Source organism: Hypanus sabinus, chromosome 21 (genome assembly GCF_030144855.1).
Source record: "Hypanus sabinus isolate sHypSab1 chromosome 21, sHypSab1.hap1, whole genome shotgun sequence".
NCBI lineage: Eukaryota > Metazoa > Chordata > Chondrichthyes > Myliobatiformes > Dasyatidae > Hypanus > Hypanus sabinus.
In genome coordinates this window covers 70,015,063-70,037,138 of record NC_082726.1, presented here as the reverse complement: position 1 = coordinate 70,037,138, position 22,076 = coordinate 70,015,063, and the positions used below count along the sequence as shown (strand labels likewise).

General features: G+C 41.1%; 1 protein-coding gene across 2 annotated transcripts in view; it reads left to right on the top strand.

Moving 5' to 3' along the window:
* LOC132379183 (tissue-type plasminogen activator-like) overlaps positions 1-22,076 on the top strand; it is a 313,799-nt gene that overhangs the window by 216,099 nt on the left and 75,624 nt on the right. For both annotated transcript variants that reach the window (XM_059946856.1, XM_059946857.1), the window contains one exon: positions 6,793-6,886. In XM_059946856.1, the coding sequence (XP_059802839.1) occupies positions 6,833-6,886 (54 nt within the window). In that variant the 5' untranslated portion in view covers positions 6,793-6,832. The remainder of the gene's footprint in view (positions 1-6,792; positions 6,887-22,076) is intronic.

The window sequence follows — 22,076 nt, the reverse complement described above, 5'->3', positions numbered from 1 at the left end:
GTCCAGCACACAGGCTTGTTCTATTTCGACCTCACCCTGATCAAGGTCCTTTTCACTTGTGAATACTGAAGCAAAGTATTCATTTAGGACCTCTCCAACCTCCTCCACCTCCAGGCACATGTTGCCTTCTTTCTCCTTTAGCAGCACCACCTTCATTCTTGTTATCCTTCTGCTCTTCACATACACATAGAACGCCTTGGGGTTCTCCTTAATCCTACATGCCAAGGCTTTCTCATGCCTCCTTCAAGCTCTCCAAAGTCCTTTCTTAAGCTCCTTCCTGGCTATCCTATATTTCTCATAATCCCCTCCTACTTCCTGCTTCACATATCTAACAGCCGCTTCTTTCTTCCTCTTGACGAGTTACCTCATGTGTTTCGTCAGCCTCATGTGTTCCCTTTTCCTACCATTTTTTCCTTGCCTCAGTGGGACAAACTTATCCTGAACCCAGCACAAGTGGTCCCTAAACTTCCTCCACATTACTTCTGTGCTTTCACCCTTGAATATTTACAATTTACTCTCGCTAGTTCTTGCCTCATCCCTTCATAGTCAGTACTTCCCCTGTTAAGCACTTTCCCATTTTGTCTGTTTTTATCCTTTTCCATAGCTATGCTGAAGCTAAGGGAGTTGTGATCTCTCTCACCAAAATACTCCCCCACCAAGAGGTCTGCCATCTAACCAGTTCATTACCCAAAACTAGATCCAGTATAGCCTCTCCTCTCATTGGCCAGTCCACATACTGTGACAAGAATCCTTCTTGAACACACCTGACAAACTCAGCCCCATCTATCCCCCTTGCAGTCAGGAGGTGCCAATCAATATGAGGGAGGTTGAAATCACCCATAACTTCAACCCTGTATTTCCTGCACCATTCTAAAATCTGCCTGCTTATCTGCTCCTCGGTGTCCCGAGGGCTATATGGGAGCCTAAAGACTACTCCCAGCATAGTGATTGATCCCTTTCTATTTCTGATTTCCACCCAAACTGACTTAGTGGACTCTCCCTCTGTAGCGTCCTCCCTTTCTATAGCGTCCTCCCTTTCTATAGCTGTGATACTATCCCTGACCAGTAATTCTACTCCCCCCCCCCACACTTTTCTACCTCCCATCCTATTCCTTTTAAAACACCTAAACCCCGGTACCTACATCAGCCAATCCTGCCCTTCTTCCATCCAAGTTTTGGTAACAGCCACAACATCATAGTTCCACGTATTAATCCATACTATAAGTTCATCCCCTTTATTCCTAATACCCCTAGTGTTGAAATAGACACATTTCAACCCCTCTGGCTACATTTATGTTTTGTCCCCTGCCTGTCCTTCCTCACCAACTCAGAACACATAACATCATGCCCTTGTCTTTCTTTTTCAATCTTTTTAGTAAATTTCAAATTAATAAACATAACAATATTGATAATGGTACTTAGAGATTGGGATTACAATGGTTAACATGTAAAAGCACATATTTCAAGTAACAAATGGAGCTTAGCCTCCCAATCTCTTAGTAATTAACCATGAAAAAGATATTTATAAAATGAAAAAAACCCTAAACTAAGAAAACTAAACTAAAAAGAAACAAAGAAAGATTGGGCCGCCATATTTCATCATTTAAAATTATAATTTGTTGTTAACTTCGCTCCTCTATAAAGGAACAAAAAAAATTACTAAAAAAAGGATTCAGAAAGGATCAACCTACATCATATGAAAATATTGAATAAATGGCCTCCAAGTTTCTTCAAATTTAACCGAAGGGTCCACCATACCACTCCTAATTTTTTCCAAATTTAGACATGCTATTGTTTGGGAAAGCCATTGAAATGTGATGGGGGTTTGGAATCTTTCCATTTAAGTAAAATGGATCTTCTGGCTATTAATGGCACAAAAGCAATTAAACAACAAGCTGATGAGGATAAATGACTGGAGTCTATCACTGTAGTCCAAAGATTGCAGTAATAGGATAAGGTTGTAAATTAACATGCAGAACTACTGAAATAATATCAAAAATATCTTTCCAATATTTTCCTAGAAGAGGACAAGACCAGAACATATGTGTCAAGGAAGCTACTTCAGAATTACATCTATCACAAACAGGTTTTATATGACAGTAAAAAAGAGCTAACTTACCCCTGGACATATGAGCCCTGTGAACAACCTTAAATTGTATCAAAGCTTGTCTGAGACACATTGAAGAAATATTAACTAGTTTAAGAATTAGTTCAAGTATCCCCTGAACATCAGATCCCAATCTATGCTTACAAGTTCCTGCCTGATAGCTTCATATTTCCCCTTACTCCAAGTAAACACTTTCCTAACTTGTCTCTTCCTATCCCTCTCCAATGCTATGGTAAAGGAAATAGAATTGTGATCACTATCTCAAAAATGCTCTCTCACTGACAGACTTGACACCTGACCAGGTTCATTTCCCCATACCAGATCAAGTACAGCCTCTCCTCTTGTAGTCTTATCTGCATATTATGTCAGGAAACCTTCCTGAACATGCCTAACAAACTCCACCCCATCTAAACCCCTTGCTCTGGGGAGATGCCAATCAATATTTGGGAATTAAAATCTCCCTGCACAATAACCCTGTTATCATTACCTGTTTCCAAAATCTGTCTCCTTATCTGTCCTTGTTGCTATTGAGTGGTATATAAAAAGCACTTAGTAGAGTTATTAACCCCTTCCTGTTTCTAATTTCTAACCACAGAGACTCAGTAGACAATCCCTTCATGACTTCCTCCTTTTCTGCAGCCGTGACACTATCTCTGATCAACAGTGCCACACCCCCACCTCTTTTTCCTCCCTCCCTGTCCTTTCTGAAACATCTAAAGCCTGGCCCTCCATTCCTGCCCCGAGCCATCCAAGTCTTTGTAATGGCCACAACATCATAGCTCCAATACTGATCCACATTCTAAGCTCATCTGCTTCATTCATGATGCTTCTTGGATTAAAATAGACACATCTCAAACCATTAGTCTGAGTGTATCCCTTCTCTATCACCTGTCTGTCCTCCCTCTCACACTGTCTCCAAGCTTTCTCTAATTGTGAGTCAACCACCCCTTCTTCGGTCTCTTCAATTCAGTTCCCACCTCCCAGCAGTTCTAGCTTAAACTTTCCCCAATAGATTTATCAATCCTCCCTGCCAGGATATTGGTCCCCCTCAGATTCAAGTGCAACCCATCCCTTTCTGTACAGTTCGTGCCTGTACAGGCTGGAGGAAGAACACCTTAAATTCCATTTGGGTAGCCTCCAACCTGATGGCATGTACATCAATTTTTCAGACTTCCAGTAATGTCTCCACGCCCACCCCCTTCACTATTTCCCATTCTCTTCTTCCTCTCTCAAGTTATCTCCTTGCCCACCCATCATCTCCCTCTGGTGCTCCTCCCTCCCACTTTTTTTCTTTCTTCCATGGCTTTCTGTCTCTTTCATCAATCAACTTCCTAGTTCTTTGCTTCATCCCTCCCCCTCCAAGTTTCATCTGTCGCCTGGATTTTCTTTCTCCCCTCCCCCCACCTTTCAAATCTACTCCTCAGCTTTTATTCTCCAGTCCTATTGAAGGGTTTCGGCCCAAACCATTGACTGTACTTTTTTCCATAGGTACTGCCTGGCCTGAGTTCCTCCAGTATTTTGTGAGTGTAACTAAATTCAACTTTTGCTCACCAAAGTCCAATCAGATGACTTGCACAATCTATATCCCCTGAACATAACACATTACAGCATTATACATGCCCTTTGGTCCATTATGTTGAGCTGACTCTGAGATCAAATCTAATCCTTCACTCAATATAGTCCTCCTTTTTTCTTTCATCCAATGTGCATATCTAAGAGTCTCTTAAATGTCCCTTAAATTTGCTTCCACCACTACCCTGGCAGGTTGGTCCTCACACCTATCACACTCTGCGTATTAAAAAAAAACTTACTCCTGACATTCATCAATCCCATACTTTTCTCCAATCTTCTTAAAATTGTACCCCTTTGTATTAGCTAATTTTACTCTAAAAGAACATTTCTGAATATCCAATTGATCTGCACCTCCATCAAGTCACTTCTCATTATCCTTTGCTCCAAAGAAAAAAGAAACCCAGCTTGCTCAAACAATCCCCATAAGACATGCTCTCAAATCAAGGCTGCATCATGGTAAATTTCCTCTGCATCCTATCAAAAGCTTCCACAACCATCCTATGATAAGGCAACCAGAACTGAACACAATACACCAAGTTTGGTCTAAGTAGAGTTTTGTAGAACTGCAATACTCTTTTGCGGCTATTGAGCTCAATCCCCCTGACAAATGAAGACCAACACAATGTATGCCACCTTAATCACACAAACACCTTGCTTGGCAACTGTAAGGATCTATAGATGTGGAGCACAACATCCCTCTGTTCCTCCACTCTGAATCTCCATTAAAGTAAAAGTATTCAAATAAAATCTTTCCTATAAAACATTCTCTCATGCAAGTCATGTGTGAGAAAATTGAACATTCTTCATTTTAGATAGCTGTTCATTGGCATGTTAAAGTCCTTAAAGATTGAAAAATTTAACAGCTCTTCCTGTTATTAACCATGTATTCTGCTTTCAAATTTAACTTTCCAAAGTAAATCACCTCACACTTTTCCAGGATGAAATTTATTTGCCACTTCTCAGGCAAGCTCTGCATCCAACAATATATCCCTTTGTAACCTGCAACAACCTTCTACTTTATCCACAACATCACCAACCTTCATGTCATCAGTAAACGTATTGCCCCTCCTCTCCACTTCCTCATCCAAGTCATGTATAATAATTCCAAAGAACAGGAGTCCCAAAACAGATCACTGTGGAACACTGGTCACCAATCTCCAGTCAAAATATTATCCATTTATTTCCATGCTCTGTATTCTGTGAGAAAACCAATTCTTAAACCACACAGCCCTGTATCCTTGAACAGAACATTGAATATAGAAATCTACAGCACATTACAGGCCCTTCGGCCCAATGTTGTGCCAACCATGTAACATACTCTCGAAACTGCCTAGAATTTCCCTACTGCATTGCTGTCTGTTTTTCTAAGCTCCACGTACCCAGCTAAAAGTCTCTTAAAAGACCCTATTGTATCCGCCTCTACCACCATCGGCAGCAGTGCATTCCATGCACCCAGCACTCTTTGCGTGAAAAACTTACCCCTGACATCTCCTCTGTATCTATTTCCAAGCACTATAATCCACATACACTACATCCACTGCTCTATGTTCATCAATTTGTTTTGACATATCCTCAAGGAATTCAATCAGCCTCGTGAAAAATGATCTGCCTCTCACAAAGACAGACAGACATATTTTATTGATCCAGAGGGAAATTGGGTTTTGTTACAGCCGCACCAACCAAAAATAGTGAAGAAATGACTATCCCTAAACATTTTTCACCCTCTGAGCTTCTGGTACTACTCCTGTGGCTAGTAAGGATACCTAGGTGCAGTAGTCTCTCCCTGACTTCCTGTAGTATCCTGGGGTATATCCTGTCCAGCCCTGGGGCCTTATCTATCTGAGCATTTTTTCAAAAGTTCTAGCACATCCTTTCTGAATACTGTCCTGTTCCAGCATATCAGTATGTTTTACACTGTCCTCACATTCATCAAGGTCCCTCTCACTGGTGGATACCGATATATTAATGTTTCCTGTGGGTGGTTTTAACTTCCTTTGATAATACACTGGTGAGTTGTCATTTTGCTTCATGGAAGGTTTTATATAACTTGTTCTTGTAAATTGCTTTGTCTTGAGGTTTAGAAAAGAACTTTTTAAATGCAAATCTTTATTCTCAATATTTCAATTCTATTTGAACTCCAAGAAAGTAGAGATTACCACAATCGTCATCAGATTTTAACATGACAAATGAACAGCTATTTAAAATGAAGCATGTTCAATTTTCTCACACATGACTTGCATGAGAGAATGTTTTATTGGAAAGATCTTATTTGAAGACTTTGACTTTAATGGTGGATCACAATGTCTACTCAATATACTGCATATTAGAGGAATAAAAATTGTCTTGAGTGAAGAAGAAAGTCTAATGAAATCCTTGAATATATTTAGTCATATTTATATCACTATTTATGCATGAATATTTTTGAGTTGACTTCCTGCTTTGCATGTACATTTTCTAAGTCTGGGCCCAGGCCACTCCTTGAAGTAGTGCCTTGGAAGCAGAGTTGCATATATAATCAGTAGCTCTCTGGGACTAATCATATTCAAGTGCAATTAAAAACTGTAAAATAATAGCATTTGGTTTCCTTTCTATATTACTTTAAAAAACAGCCCAGTTCTACCTGTTTATTTCATTTACAATTGAGATACCAAATAGAAATGAAAATTACCAGAATCTCACAAGATACTTAATTATGCATAAATCAATGTGCAGAAATAACAGTAACCCTTTATAGCAAACAGTCAATTTTTGTATGGATCTGTCGTTTAGGAATATTTTTACTTTGCATAAAGATGCCATTTTACAACAGTTTCCCAAGATACAATGTTAATTAAAAATAATCTTCAAAAAATTGTATCTCCTGAATCTTTCAAATTATTAATACCGTACTGGTTTACGTAACATCAATTTCCTTCCATGTTCCAAATGTTGGAAACTTGAAAACGGCTCTGGTAAAGGTTTGCTGACCTGCATTGCAACAATAATATAGCCTTTATTCTTTTATCTGCTTTGTTTAAAGATACCGTTGAATAGCTATATCAAATGCAATAAAAGTTTAATTAACTACCACCATGGTGCAACTGGGTGTAAGTCCCTTGTCTCTTCCATTGCAGATATCTACCAAACAAGTAAGCTTTCAGAGAAACAGAAGAAATGAAGATCCTCCTCTTAACTTTACTGCTGTCATTCAGCACTTCTGATGAGGTGGTAAGAGATTATAATCAGTAAAACTATTTAAACAGGAAAAAAATAATATGAAGAAAAAAAGCAAACAACTAGTTTCTTTTCCACCATTATACTGACCATGTTCCTTAATCAGTTTCCTGAATAATTGTCAGTATCGGTTCCTCTTGGCACAAAACACGTACTGCTGACTCTTCTGCTTCTCTTTCCAGTTGTTGAAAGTGCCTTAAAACATGAGCTAAAGTTAAAGCTTAAAAAAAGTTAAGGCATTGACTTGCTTTTATTTTATTTACAGGATAGTTTAACCAGAAATATTAATAATTCCTTTTGTGACTCATCACATTTTAAATTATATCAGTATAAGCTATATCCTTCCACTACCTTGTGAGAAGTAATCAGCTGCTTCTTAGATTTCAGGTTTTTTTTCATCTCCTTTTGTTACTTAGCATTTAATCTCTGAATCATGCCATACACTCATTTTGTTTGCTCAAGGTCATAATGCTTTTTTATTCTGTTACAAATCAGCAACAATGAATATATAATTGAGGCAGGTTTTTTTTTTATAACAAATAAGACATTTATTAAACATGGTAAAAACCCACAAGTAAACAAACGACTAATGTAACCAGAAGTCAGCTGCGACACGGCAGCTTGAACAGTTCTTAAAGTAGTAATGCGAAAGTCCAAAATGATTTACAGTCAGTTAAAGGAGAGGCTTTCGTTGATAATAAATTCTTATGATCATAGTAGCTCTTCTAGGAACATCTGGAAACAAATCCTTATATTTAAAAATTAATTGTTTCATTTGTTGTTTCTGCTCTGGTTGTAAATGTTCTAATTTCTCATCAATATTTTCCAGAATGGTTGAGTTTGGTAACCTGGCAGAAACAATGTTGGGTTCAGAATGAGTTTCAAATGAATTATCCATTATGTCTCGAGTGAGATCAAACTCATTATCATTGACCACAACAGTCATAGTCAATAGACAATAGACAATAGGTGCAGAAGTAGACCATTCGGCCCCTCGAGTCTGCACCGCAATTCTGAGATCATGGCTGATCATTCACTATCAATACCCAGTCCCTGCCTTCTCCCCATATCCCTTGATTCCCCTATCCATCAGATATCTATCCAGCTCCTTCTTGAAAGCATCCAGAGAATTGGCCTCCACCGTCTTCCGAGGCAGTGCATTCCACACCTCCACAACTCTCTGGGAGAAGAAGCTTTTCCTCAACTCTGTTTTAAATAACTGTCCTCTTATTCTCAATCCATGCCCTCTGGTACTGGACTCTCCCAACATCTGGAACATATTTCCTGCCTCAATCCTATCAAATCCTTTAATTATCTTAAACGTTTCAATCAGATCCCCTCTCAATCTCCTCAATTCCAGCGTGTACAAGCCCAATCTCTCCAATCTCTCTGCGTAAGACAGCCCTGCCATCCCAGGAATCAACCTAGTGAATCTACGCTGCACTTCCTCAATTGCCAGAATGTCCTTCCTTAAACCTGGAGACCAAAACTGTACACAATATTCCAGGTGTGGTCTCACCAGGGCCCTGTACAAATGCAAAAGAACATCCTTGCTCTTGTACTCAATTCCCCTTGTAACAAAGGCCAACATTCCATTTGCCCTCTTCACTGCCTGTTGCACTTGCTCATTCACCTTCACTGACTGGTGAACTAGGACTCCTAGGTCTCTTTGCATTTCTCTCTTACCTAACTCGACACCGTTCAGACAATACTCTGCTCTCTTGTTCCTGCTTCCAAAGTGGATAACTTCACATTTATTCACATTGAATGACATCTGCCAAGTATCTGCCCACTCACTCAGCCTATCCAAGTCTCCCTGTATTCTCCTAACATCCTCTTCGCATGTCACACTGCCACCCAGTTTAGTATCGTCAGCAAACTTGCTGATATAGTTTTCAATGCCCTCATCTAAATCATTGACATAAATCGTAAAGAGCTGTGGTCCCAATACAGAGCCCTGTGGAACCCCACTAGTCACTTCCAGCCAGTCTGAGAAACACCCATTCACTGCTACCCTTTGCTTTCTATCTGCCAACCAGTTTTCTATCCATGTTGAAACCCTGCCCCCAATGCCATGAGCTCTGATTTTACTCACCAATCTCCTATGTGGCACCTTATCGAATGCCTTCTGAAAATCTAGGTACACAACATCTACTGGCTTACCCTTGTCTAACATCCTTGTTACACCCTCAAAAAACTCCAACAGATTAGTCAAGCATGATTTGCCCTTGGTAAATCCATGCTGGCTCGGCCTAATCCTATTTCTACCATCAAGATGTGCCACTATTTCGTCCTTAATAATGGACTCAAGCATCTTCCCCACGACTGACGTTAGGCTAACAGGGGGATAGTTCTCCATTTTCTCCTTCCCTCCCTTCTTGAAAAGTGGGACAACATTAGCCACTCTCCAATCTTCAGGAACTGATCCTGAATCTAAGGAACATTGGAAAATGATTACCAATGCATCCGCAATTTCCTGAGCCACCTCTTTTAGAATCCTCGGATGCAGACCATCTGGACCTGGGGATTTATTAGCCTTCAGTCCTACCAGTCTACTCATCACAGTTTCTTTCCTAATGTCAATCTGTCTCAATTCCTCTGATATCTTATGACCCTGGTCCATCCATACATCTGGGAGATTGCTTGTGTCCTCCCTGGTGAAGACAGATCTAAAGTACGCATTAAATTCTGTTGCCATTTCCCTGTTTCCCATAACAATTTCTCCCAATTCATTCTTCAAGGGGCCAACATTGTTCTTAACTATCTTCTTTCTCTTCACATAGCTAAAAAAGCTTTTGCTATCCCCTTTTATATTCCTGGCTAGACTGAGCTGATACCTGATTTTTTTCTCTCCGTATTGCTTTTTTAGTTAAGATCTGCTGTTCCTTAAAACTTCCCCAATCATCTGTATTCCCACTCATCTTAGCCCTGTCATACTTTTTTTTCTTTAATGCTATACAATCTCTGACTTCCTTTGTCAACCACTGTGGCCCCTTCCCCCTCTTTGAATCCTTCCTTCTCATTGGAATGAACTGCATTTGCATCTTTTGTATTATGCCCAAGAATATCTGCCACTGCTGATCCACTGTCTTTCCTGCCAGGGCATCCGCCCATTTAACTTTGGCCAGCTCTTCCTTCATGGCTCCGTAGTCTCCTTTATTTAATTGCAACACTGACACCTCTGATCTGCCCCTATCCCTTTCAAATTGTAGATAAAAACTTATCATGTTATGATCACTACTTCCTAATGGCTCCTTTACTTCAAGATCACTTATCAATTCCTGTTCATTACATATCACCAAGTCCAAAATAGCCTCGTTCCTGGTTGGCTCAAGCACAAGCTGTTCCAAAAATACATCCCTTAGACACTCCACAAACTCCCTATCCTGGGGTCCAGCACCTACCTGATTCTCCCAGTCCACCTGCATGTTGAAATCTCCCATAACGGCTGCATTACCTTTAGCACATGCCAATGTTAACTCCCTAATCAACTTGTACCCAATATCCACACTACTGTTTGGGGGCCTGTACACAACACCCATTAGGGTCTTTTTACCCTTACTGTTCCTCAGCTCAATCCACACAGACTCTACTTCCCCTGTTCCCAAGTCACCTCTTGCTAAGGACTGAATCTCATTCCTCACCAACAGGGCAACCCCACCCCCTCTTCCCATATTTCTGTCTCTACGATAGCACGTATACCCTGGTACACTCAATTCCCAGGCCTGATCCCCTTGCAGCCATGTCTCCGTTATCCCAACAATATCGTAGTTCCCCATTTTCATCTGAGCTTCAAGCTCATCTGTCTTATTTCTGACACTACGCGCATTCAAGTATAGAATTCTTAGCCCATTCCTCCTCTCTTTGCTTAAAACACTGTCTACTGTACCTAACCCAGCTCCTTGAACTTCCATCAGGCAAATTGCACCCTGAATTTTGATGACCTTCTCAAGATCACCCAAACCTTGTACACATTTAACCCCATGCTCCTTTTGACCAACCCTCTGGATCTGGATCCCTGCCCCCTGCACATCTAGTTTAAACCCCCCCCAACAGCACTGGCAAATACTCCTGCAAGAATGTTAGTACCCCTCCGGTTCAGATGTAGACCATCCCTTCGAAACAGATCCCAATGTCCCTGGAACAAAGACCAATTATCCAAAAACCTGAACCCTTCCTTCCTGCACCATGCTCTCAGCCTCGTATTAATGTGCATAATCATTCTATTCTTCGCCTCACTCGCACGTGGCATAGGTAGCAATCCCGAGATTGTCACCCTGGAGGTCCTGCCTTTCAGCTTCACTCCTAACTCCCTGAACTCTCTAAGCAGGACTCCCTCACTCACCTTACCTACATCATTGGTCCCTACATGGACCACTACATCTGGGTTCATGCCCTCACTCTCAAGAATAGCCTGCACCCGATCTGAGATGTCCCGGACCCTGGCACCAGGGAGGCAACATACCATCCGAGACTCCCGATCTGCCCCACAAAATCTCCTATCTGCCCCCCTAACTATAGAGTCCCCTAAAACTATCGCTCTCTTCTCTTCCCTCCTCCCCTTTCTAGTTGAGGGTTCAACCTCTGTGCCAGAGGCAGGACCACTACAATTCATTCCTGGTAGGTCATCCCCATCAACAGTATCCAGTACGGTATACTTATTGTTAATGGGAATGGCCGCAGGGGTGCTCTGCTCTCTCTGCCTGCTCCCCCTGCCTCTCTGGACTTCTTGGTTTTTTGGTGTGACTACCTCCTGATAACTCCTATCTATCTCTGCCTCTGCCTCCCAAATGATCCGTAGTTCATCCAGCTCCTGCTCCAACTCCCTAACTCAGGCTGCTAGGAGCTGCAGCTGGACGCACCTTTTGCAGGTGTGGTCATCAGGGACAACTGTGTTGACCCTGACTTCCCACATACTGCATACGGAGCACACCACTGCTCTGACTGTCTCCCCCATACCTGAACTGGATTAATAGAATAAGTCTAAAAAGCACCTAGCGACCTTACCTTCTTCCCCTCAGTGAGCAATCACACAAGCTTACCGAAGTCCCCTTACGCCGAAGCCCCCTTAGCCAAAGCCCAGGACTCTGCTTCCATGAACTCCCACTTAGCCAAAGCCCAGGACTCTGCTTCCACGGACTCCGCGGCCCGCTCTGAAAAGAAGTCCTACCTTTTCAGTAGCAGACTGTTTCTCATATTTATATGGCAAAGTTGTGTTCGTCTTCTACGATCTGAAGTTTTTATCATGTAATCCACCTCATTGATTTTAGACACAATTTCGTAAGGACCATGAAATCTAGCTTGTAAAGGATTCATTTGCACTGGGAAAAGAACCAGCACTATCTCCAGGTTTAAATGTCCTCATCCTTCTTTATCATACCAGGTTTTCATTTTCTCCTGAGCCAATTTTCCCGAGCTAAACTACAAGCTTTATGTAACCTGTCCTTGAATTTCAAAACATGGTCCAACAAATTAGTGTGTACCTGTTTGTTAATCCATTGTTCTTTTAATAAGGCCTCTAACTCAATGCCCAAATACAAGTTCAAATGGACTGAAACCTAAGGATTCTTGTACCGATTCCCTTACTGCAAATAGAAGTTTATACCCTCATCCCAATCACTTTCATTTTCCACACAATACGTCCTAATCATATTCTTTTTTTTTAATAATTTTTTATTGCATTTTTAAATGATTACAAAGTATGAAAAAACAATGTATATAACCCATACCCCCTCCCCTTAACCCCTCCCCCCTAACTGCCCTATAGAAAAAAAAAGAAAGAAAGAAAGACAGAAAGAATGCCTGGTGGTTGGAAGATCTCCACATGCTCCATGGAATTCGTAATAATTTTAATATGTATATTTATTTCTTTCCTCTAATAACCAATTGTTTCATCTTCAAAGCATCTATATATTTAATCCTGTCTTTTGTAAATAAGGGCTCCAAATTTTCAAAAATGTTTCATATTTATCTCTTAAATTATAAGTAATTTTTTCTAATGGAAAATCATATTCTTGAGGGTAGAATTAAACCTCTCCAAGGCACCTTGCGATTCTGGATGGAATGCAGATGAAGTGATTTGCTTAGCTCCCAATTTATAAACTATCTGTTGAAACAATCCAGACATAAAGTTACTGCCTTGATCAGATTGTATTTCCTTGGGTAACCCAAAATAAGTGAAGAATTTTATAAGCACCTTTGTTACAGTTTTAGCTGTTATATTCCTAAGTGGTACTGCCTCTGGAAACCTAGACGCAGTGCCCATGATAGTCAACAAGTACTGATACCCAGTTTTTGTCTTTGGTAATGGACCTACACAATCTATAATAATTTTAGAAAATGGTTCACCAAATGCTGGAATAGGTTGCAATGGAGCCACTGGTGTAACTTGATTTGGTTTACCCACAATTTGGCAAGTATGACATGTTTTACAAAACATCGCCACATCTTTTCTTAAACCAGGCCAGTAAAAATGTTTTAAAATCTTGTCCACAGTTTTCCTTACCCCTTGATGTCCACCTAAGGGCACATTATGAGCTAAAGTTAAAATCTCATTTCGATAAACTTTAGGGACAACTACCTGGTAAACAATGTTCCATTCCTCACTTGCAGGAATTGTAGGCTATCTCCACTTCTTCATCAATGCTCCTTTTTCAAAATAATATCCTACTGGCACCTTCTCAATTTCACTATCTGGTAGAGCTTGTTCTTTTAATTTTATAATCTCAGGATGTCACGAGCTGGGGGCAAGGGTGCTGGGAGAGGACCCACAAGCAGGACACAAACACGTCTTTCTTAGGTACAATAAAATAGTGTTTATTACTCGCTACACAGAAAATCAGGAACTCAAAGAGGACAAAGAGGAACACGAACCTTGGACTAGGGGACTAGGGACTTGGATCGCCGCTGACCTGGGGCTTGGAAACTGGGATCGCCGCGGCCGTGACTTGGACAGTGGGAACATGGACAGCCCTGGACCTTGGACTTGGACAATGGGAACATGGACAGCTGCAGCCCTTGGACTTAGACAGTGGGAACATGGACAGCTGCAGCCCTTGGACTTAGACAGTGGGAACATGGATTGCCACAGCCAGAACCATGGACACCAAAACACAGGACAAGGAACCTTGAGCCAGGACTTCTCCTTCAGATCAGGCATCCAGCCGGGACTCTTCTTCAAGGGGACAGATGCAAACACAGGGCATGAACATCGAGCCAGGACTCCACCTTCAACTCAGACACTGAGCCGGGACTCTTCAAGGGGTAGACGCAGACAATGGGCATGAACGTCGAGCCAGGACTCCACCTTCCACTCAGGCACTGAGCCGGGACTCTTCGAGGGGTAGACACAAACAATGGGCATGAACGTCAAGTCAGGACTCCGCCTTCAACTCAGCCCTGGCAGATTGACCTTGCTCAGACCCACTCTGGTGAAGGAAGATGAATTGCTGGTACTCCAATGTGGGCTGGATAACTCTGGCTTGTCATAGCGATGGCAACTTGCGAAGGCTTCTTAACATTCTTGCCCCGAATGGCTAAAGCCAGGGGCTTATAAGCTGCTGGTTCAGGTCGAGAGTAGATCACCTTAATTGCCGAGCTCAAGGGACATGTGAAACAGAATTAGAAGGGAACAAAGAGTCAATGGTCCGGATCATAATGCAACCTAACTAAATTTAAAGGGGAACCGATCCGGACCATTACACAGGACCTCTTCTCTGCTCTGCTATCATCTCCTTCCAAGACAGAGATAGATCTTCATAGTCAGACTTACTCCAAGAATCTTGATCAAACAATGAAGGTAAGAAAGTTTCTGACACATCCTCAAAACTCAAATCCTGAGTTGAACAGTTATGAGTAACAATCTCATTCTGTGCATCAATCTTTTTAGCCATAGCTCTAGTCACAACACAGGAAGAATCTGTGTTAGAATTTGTCTATGGTTCCTCTGACTCGATTGTCAAATGCTCTTCAGGAAAAACTTGTCCACCTGCCAAGTCATTACCTAACAATAAAGAAATATCCTTCACAGGTAAGCTAGGCTGTGGTCCTACTTTAACAAGTCCTGTAACTAACCCTGACTTTAAATTTACTTTATGTAAATGTACTGGCATAAGGGCACTCCCAACACCTTGTATATAATTTACCTCACCAGTATCAGACTCTTCATTAAACTTTAACACATTATCTAACATCAATGATTGCAAAGCTCCAATATCCCTAAGAATTTTTATTGGCATTGCAGTACATCCTTCTTCCAAGGATACAAACCCTTCGGTTATAAAATGATCATATCCCCTTTTAACTTGGTCAGACTCTAACAAAACCTCATTTGTGTTTATCAAACCCTGAGATTTTACAGGTGTTTCAGTATGTTGCACACAAGCACCTGAGCCTGCTTCCTTCTCTTTCTTTTTCAATCGGAAACAGTTAGCTATTACATGACCAGATTTCTTACAATAATTACAAATGGGACCAAACTGTCTTTCCTTCACAGGTTTTCCTTCTTCATTACCCTTCTCACCAACTTCTGATTTAATTTCTGATTTACCTTGAGACTCTGTGTTATTTTTCCTTTTAAAAGTTCTACCCTGAGAAAATTTATTCTTATGAATTAAGACATACTCATCAACACCTAAATTAGCAGAGTCCTGCAATGTATCAATGTCTGTCTCATTTAAGTATGTCCTTACTTCAACAGGAATGCTTCTTTTAAATTCTTCCATTAAAATCAGCTCTTTCAATTTATTATAGTCCCCATTTACATTTTTAGAGGAAATCCATCTCTCAAAACACACAGCTTTATCATAGGCAAACTCCACATACGTTTTCTCCACAGATTTCTGAATCTTTCTCTATACGCTTCTGGGACCAACTCATATGCACTCAATATCTGCTGCTTCACAATATCATAATCAAGCGCTCGCTCAGCAGTTAAAGCTGCATAAACCTGTTGTGCTTTGCCTTTAATTACACTCTGCAACAACACTGACCATTTGTCTTTCGGCCACCCTGAAATCAGAGCAATCATTTCAAAATGTTGGAAATATTTTTCTACTTCTGTTTCACAAAAAGGAGAAACCAATTTAATTTCCTGACTAACAACAAACGTTTTCTTAGAACCAGGAGACTGATTCTCAGACCTTAATTCCGCCATCACATATTCAAATTCCCTCTTTTTATTTTCAACTTCTAACCTACAATGCTCCAAGTCCGCTTTACCTTGTTCCAACTTCATTTGTTCGATTTGTAACTGCATCTCTAGAGTACTTATTGGAAATGAATCTAAAACTGACTCATTAAAATATCCTGAATCTACATAGTGTGACGTGACTTTTCTCAGTATTAGAGCCTTTGATGCAGACCTCAAGATATCTTTAAATTCCAATCTATTAGCAATCTCAAATACAACATTGTTTTCCGCCTTCACTAACAACTCTGCATTAGGCGAAGCAGAAAGTCATCAATATTCATTGTTGCTGAATACCATTCGCAAGCCAATCAAACAAAAGAATTGGGTATCTCCCTTTTCCAAAACACCGATCAAATATTAAACAAGCATTTAAACTCAAAAATAGTTCATCCCACGAGCCCCCATTTGTTACAAATCAGCAACAATGAATATATAATTGAGGCAGGTTTTTTGTATAACAAATAAAACATTTATTAAACACAGTAAAAACCCACAAGTAAACAAATGCCTAACATAACCGGAAGTCAGCTACGATACGGCAGCTCGAACAGTTCTTAAAGCGGTACTGTGAAAACAGTTCACAAAGTAGTAATGCGAAAGACCAAAATGATTTACAGTCTGTTAAAGGAAAGGCTTTCGTTGATAATAAATTCTCTTTTGTGGCGTTACGGCTTAGCCCAGTCGAAGTATGAAAGAATTTACGATGAAGAACAATGAAACAGCTTAAAGGCACTGACCTTCCTTTGGCAAAATTTTACCCAGCCCTCTTTTCTTCTGGCAGAACAGGGGTTATTATGGGTATAGCTGACGAATTCCTTCCGAATGAGAATCAAACAAGGTCGAACCTGCTTTACCGTCGAAATCAACTTTCCTCGATCTTTAACTTCCTGAACTTCAAATCTTCACTCTCCAATGACTGGACTGGCAGTAATATGGCAAAACTGCCGGCAATAACCTTTAAGAATTAAAACAAAAAGTAAAACTCCACTCTTAAATGAAACTGCATCATAACATCGGAATACGCAGCAGTGTGGAATCAGTAGCGAATTCAGCCACAAACTGCCCACAAAGGTTCTCCTTTTGTACCCGGTTGAAAAAACTATCACATGACCTCTCACTGGTGGGAAAATGACATCACTCCCCATCACAAGACCATCACCTCATGTCCAGCATAACTTCAATTACATCATGGCCACGTGACAGGTACAAGACACCCACGGGTACATAACTATTCATATTAGCAATTATAAATGCAGAAGATTTTTCAGCCAATTTAATTCTAACTAGCACAGTAAAGTGGCATTGCTTTCCTCCTTTCCACTGTGGTATCCAGAAAGAGGGGATACTGTTGTGGTATTCCCTCAGAAAAAAGACAACTGATGCTGTTTTGTTCCTGAATATTTGCATTAAATAGACTGAACAAACTTCACATATTCTTGTTAGCATGAAGAAAAAATGTTAACAGATAGTACTTTTCTATCTAGAAACTAGTTCTCCACATTAAATATTTTGTGTACAGAAATTTCTGATATCTGTTATTAAAGTAATCACTCATATTGAGTTTGCACATACCACCTTTGCAGTTTCAATTAAAATTCAATTCAATATTCCCACCAAGGTTCAAAAGAATTCTTAGTCAAATAGTTTATTTTTTTATTTGATCCCTAACCATCTGATAAGCATGACACTTCTCTGGCTGAAAGTTCCTTAGTAATTAGTTTTCAAAACACATAATCCTATTCTGAGCTCTTAACCTCTTATCCTTTGTTTGTACTCTCTTCAGTCCTTGAATGTCTCTTGTTTCTTATTGATCAAGATATTTCAGTGATAAGTACTTGTAACATATTATGTTTTGTAGCTTTTCCTTATTGTGCTGGGACTTTAACTTGTAAATTCTACTTTCAGTGGCAACCTTAAAATGACTGGACTGTTGTAAAACCATATTTATTTCAGTTTAGTAATGTTTGAAATCAACAGGATCACCTATTTCATTACATCATAGGAGGCTGTATGGCCCATCAAGCCTAGGCAAGTTCACGGAGCAAACAATTCTCTCTAATTTTCCCTGCAACCTTTTTCCCCATCGGCTCAATACCAATTCTACCACCTATTTACACTCAGGAAAATTTACAACAACCAGTTAATCTACCAACCTACACGTCTTTGGAATGTGGGAAAATATGTACACGATCAAAGGGGAACATCACGCTGGCAGCATAGTCTTAAACTCTGTGTCATTGTTCAACTCTGGTATGTCTGATTCTACAGTCATGAATGAAGTTAACCCTTAACAACTCCTCTGTCGGGGGAAAATGGGGATGACAATGCCAATATTACCATCAATGTCCTTTCAACAACTTAAAATAAATATGGCTTTGTAACAATCCAGTCATCTTAGGGTTACCACCAAGAATAGAATTTGCAAGTTAAATCACAAAAAAGAGAAAATCTTCTGATGCTGGAAATCTGTTCAAAATGCACAAAATGCTGGAGGAACTCAGCAGGGCAGGCAGGCAGCATCTATGGAAAAGAGTACAGCCAATGTTTTGGGCCAAGAGCCTTCAGCAAGATGAGAAAAAAAGCTGAGGTATAGAATTAACAGGTGGGAGGAAGGGAGAGAGAAACACAAGGTGATAGGTGAAATCTGCAGCGGGGGATGGGGATAAAGTAAAGAGCTGGGAAGTTTATTGGTGAAAGAGATACAGGGCTGGAGAAGGGGGAGTCTGACAGAAGAGGACAGAAAGAAAGAAAAAAAGAAAGAAAGAAAGAAAAGGGGGAGGAGCACCAGAGGGAAGCAATAGGCAGGCAAGGAGATAAGGTGAGAGAGAGAAAAGGGATGGGGAATGGTGTAGGGGGGTGAGGAAGGCATTAGCAGAAGGTCGAGAAATTGATGTTCATGCCATCAGGTTGGATGCTACCCAGACAGAATATGAGGTGTTTTTCCTCCAACCTAAGTATGGCCTCATGACGACAGTGGAAGAGGTAACTATAGGCATATCAGAATGAGAATGGGAAGTGGAATTAAAATATGTGGCCACTGAGAGATCCCACTTTTTCAGGCAGACGGAGTGTAGGTGCTTGGCAAAGGGTCTCCAAATTTATGTCAGATTTCACTGATATACAGGAGCCACAGTATATGACCCTAACCGACTCAAAGGTGAAGTGTCTGTCTGGGGTCCTGAATGGTAGTGAGGGAGGAAGTGTAGGGGCAGATGTAGCTCTTGTTCCATTTGCAAGGGTAAGTGCCAGGAGGGAGATCAGTGGGGAGAGACAAATGGACAAGGGAGTTGCATAGGGAGCGATCCCTCCAGAAAGCAGGGGGGAGAGGGGGAGAAAGATGTGCTTGGTGGTGGGATCCTGTTGGAGATGGCACAAGTTGTGGAGAATTATGTGCTGGATGCAGAGGCTGATGGGGTGGTAGGTGAGAACAAGAGAAATTGTATCCCTGGCAGGGTGGCGGGAGGATGGAGTGAGAGCGGACATGTGTGAAATAGAAGAGATGCAGTTGAGGGCAGCATTGATGGTGGAGGAAGTGAAGCCCCTTTTTTTGAAGAAGGAAGACAAATCCTTCATTCTGGAATGAAAAGCCTCATCCCAAGAGTAGATGTGGCAGAGACGGAGGAATTGAGAAAAGGGGATGGTATTTTTATAAGTAATAAGGTGGGAGGAGGTATAGTCCAGGTAGCTGTGAGAGTCTGTGGGTTTGTAATAGACAACAATAACTAAGCTGTCTCCAGAGATGGAGACAGTGAGATCAAGAAGAGGAGGGCGTTGTCAGAAATGGACCAGGTAAATTTGAGGACAGGGAGGAAGTTGGAGGCAAAGTCGATGAAGTCAACGAGTTCAGCATGGGTGTAGGAACTAGCACCAATGCAGTCATCGATGTAGCATAGGAAAGGTGCAGGACAGTCACCAGTGTAAACTTGGAATATAGACTGTTCCACATAGCTGATAAACAGGCAGGCATAGCTGGGACCCATATGAATGCCGATGGCTACACCAATTGTTTGAAGGAAGTGGAAGGAGCCAAAGGAGAAATTATTTAGAGTGAGGACAAGTTCTGCTAGGAGGAGCAGAGTGGTGGTGGAAGGAAACTGGTAGTGACTGGTGTCCAGAAAGAAATGGCAATGGTTGAGGACTTCCTGTTGGGGGATGGAAGTGTGGAGGGGCTGGACATCAATAGTAAAAATAAGTTGATGGGGGCCAGGGAACCTGAAATCATTGAAAAGATCCAGAGTGTGTGAAATGTCATGGATGTAGGTAGGAAGGGAATGAACCAGAGGGAACAAAACAGAGCCGAGGTATGCAGATATTTAAAAGGGCAAAGAATGCAGGACTGAAGGTGCTGTATTTAAATGTGCATAGCATTCGGAATAAAGTGGACGATTCGTGGCACAAATAAAAATTAGTCGGTATGACATTGTGGACATCACTGAGTCATGGCTGAAAGAAGCCTGTAATTGGGAGCTTAACATCAAAGGATATGCTTTGTATTGAAAGGACAAGTAGGAAGGCATAGGTGGATATGTGGCTCTATTGGTAAGAGATGGAATTACATCTTTAGAAAGAGGTGACATAGGATCAAAGAATGTTAAATCTTTATGGGTGGAGATAAGAAACTGCAAGGGTAAAAAAAATATGGGAATCATATATAGGCCTCCAAATAGCAGCCAAGGTGTGGGGTTGAGGTTGCAAAGGGAGCTGGAAAAAGCATGTAATAAGGGTAACTACACAATTGTAATGAGTGATTTCAATATGCAAGGGGATTGGGAAAATCAGGTTGGGGTTGGATCGCAAGAGAGGGAATTTGTTTTTAGAGCAGCTTGTGCTTGAGCCTACTCGAGGAAAGGCTATCTTAGATTGGGTGTTGTGTAATAACCCTAACCTTATTAGGAGAAAGTGATCATAATATGATTGAATTCATACTGCAATTTGACAGGGAGAAGCACAAGTCAGATGTATCAGTATTGCAATGGAATAAAGGGAATTACAGAGGCATGAGAGAGGAGCTTGCCCGGATAGATTGGAGGAGGATACTGGCAGGGATGATGGCAGAGCAGAGGTGGCTGAAGTTTCTGAGAATAATTCACAAGATGCAGGATAGCTATGTCCCACAGAAGAAGATGACCGCAAATGGCAGGGATAGGCAACCATGGCAGACAAGAGAAACTAAGAACTGTATAAAAGTCAAGGAAAGGGCATATAAGGTAGTAAAAGTGAGTGGATGATTGGGAAGCTTTTTTAAAATACAACAAAAGGAAACTAAAAAAAGCATACCAATCCTCATAGAAGGATCAGAAGTGGAGAGAGTGAGCAGTTTCAAGCTCCTGGGTGTCAAGATCTCTGAGGACCTAGCCTGGTCCCAACACATCGATGCAGCTATAAAGAAGGCAAGACAATGGATATACTTTGTTAGGAGTTTGAAGAGATTTGGTAAGTCAACAAAAACACTCAAAAACTTCTATAGATGTACTGTGGAGAGCATTCTGACAGACTGCATCACTGTCTGGTATGGGGGTGGGGGGGGGGGGTTGCTACTGCACAGGACCAAAAGAAGCTGCAGAGGGTTGTAAGTTTAGTCGGCTCCATCTTGGGCCCTAGCCTACAAAGTATCCGGGACATCTTCAAGGAGCAGTGTCTCAGGAAGGCAGCATTCATTATTAAGGACCCTCAGCACCCAGGACATGCCCTTTTGTCACTGTTACCATCAGTTAGGGGGTACAAAAGCCTGAAGGCACACCCTCAGCATTTCAGGAACAGCTTCTTCCCTTCTGCCATCCAATTCCTAAATGGACATTGAAACCTTGAACACTATTTCACTTTTTTAATATATATTATTTCTGATTTTGCATAATTTTAGAAGAACACTACAGCACAGTACAGGCCCTTCAGCCCTTCATGTTGTGCTGACCCATATAATCCTTTAAAAAAGTACTAAACTCATACTACCCCATAACCCTCCATTTTTCTTTCATCCATGTGCTTGTCCAAGAG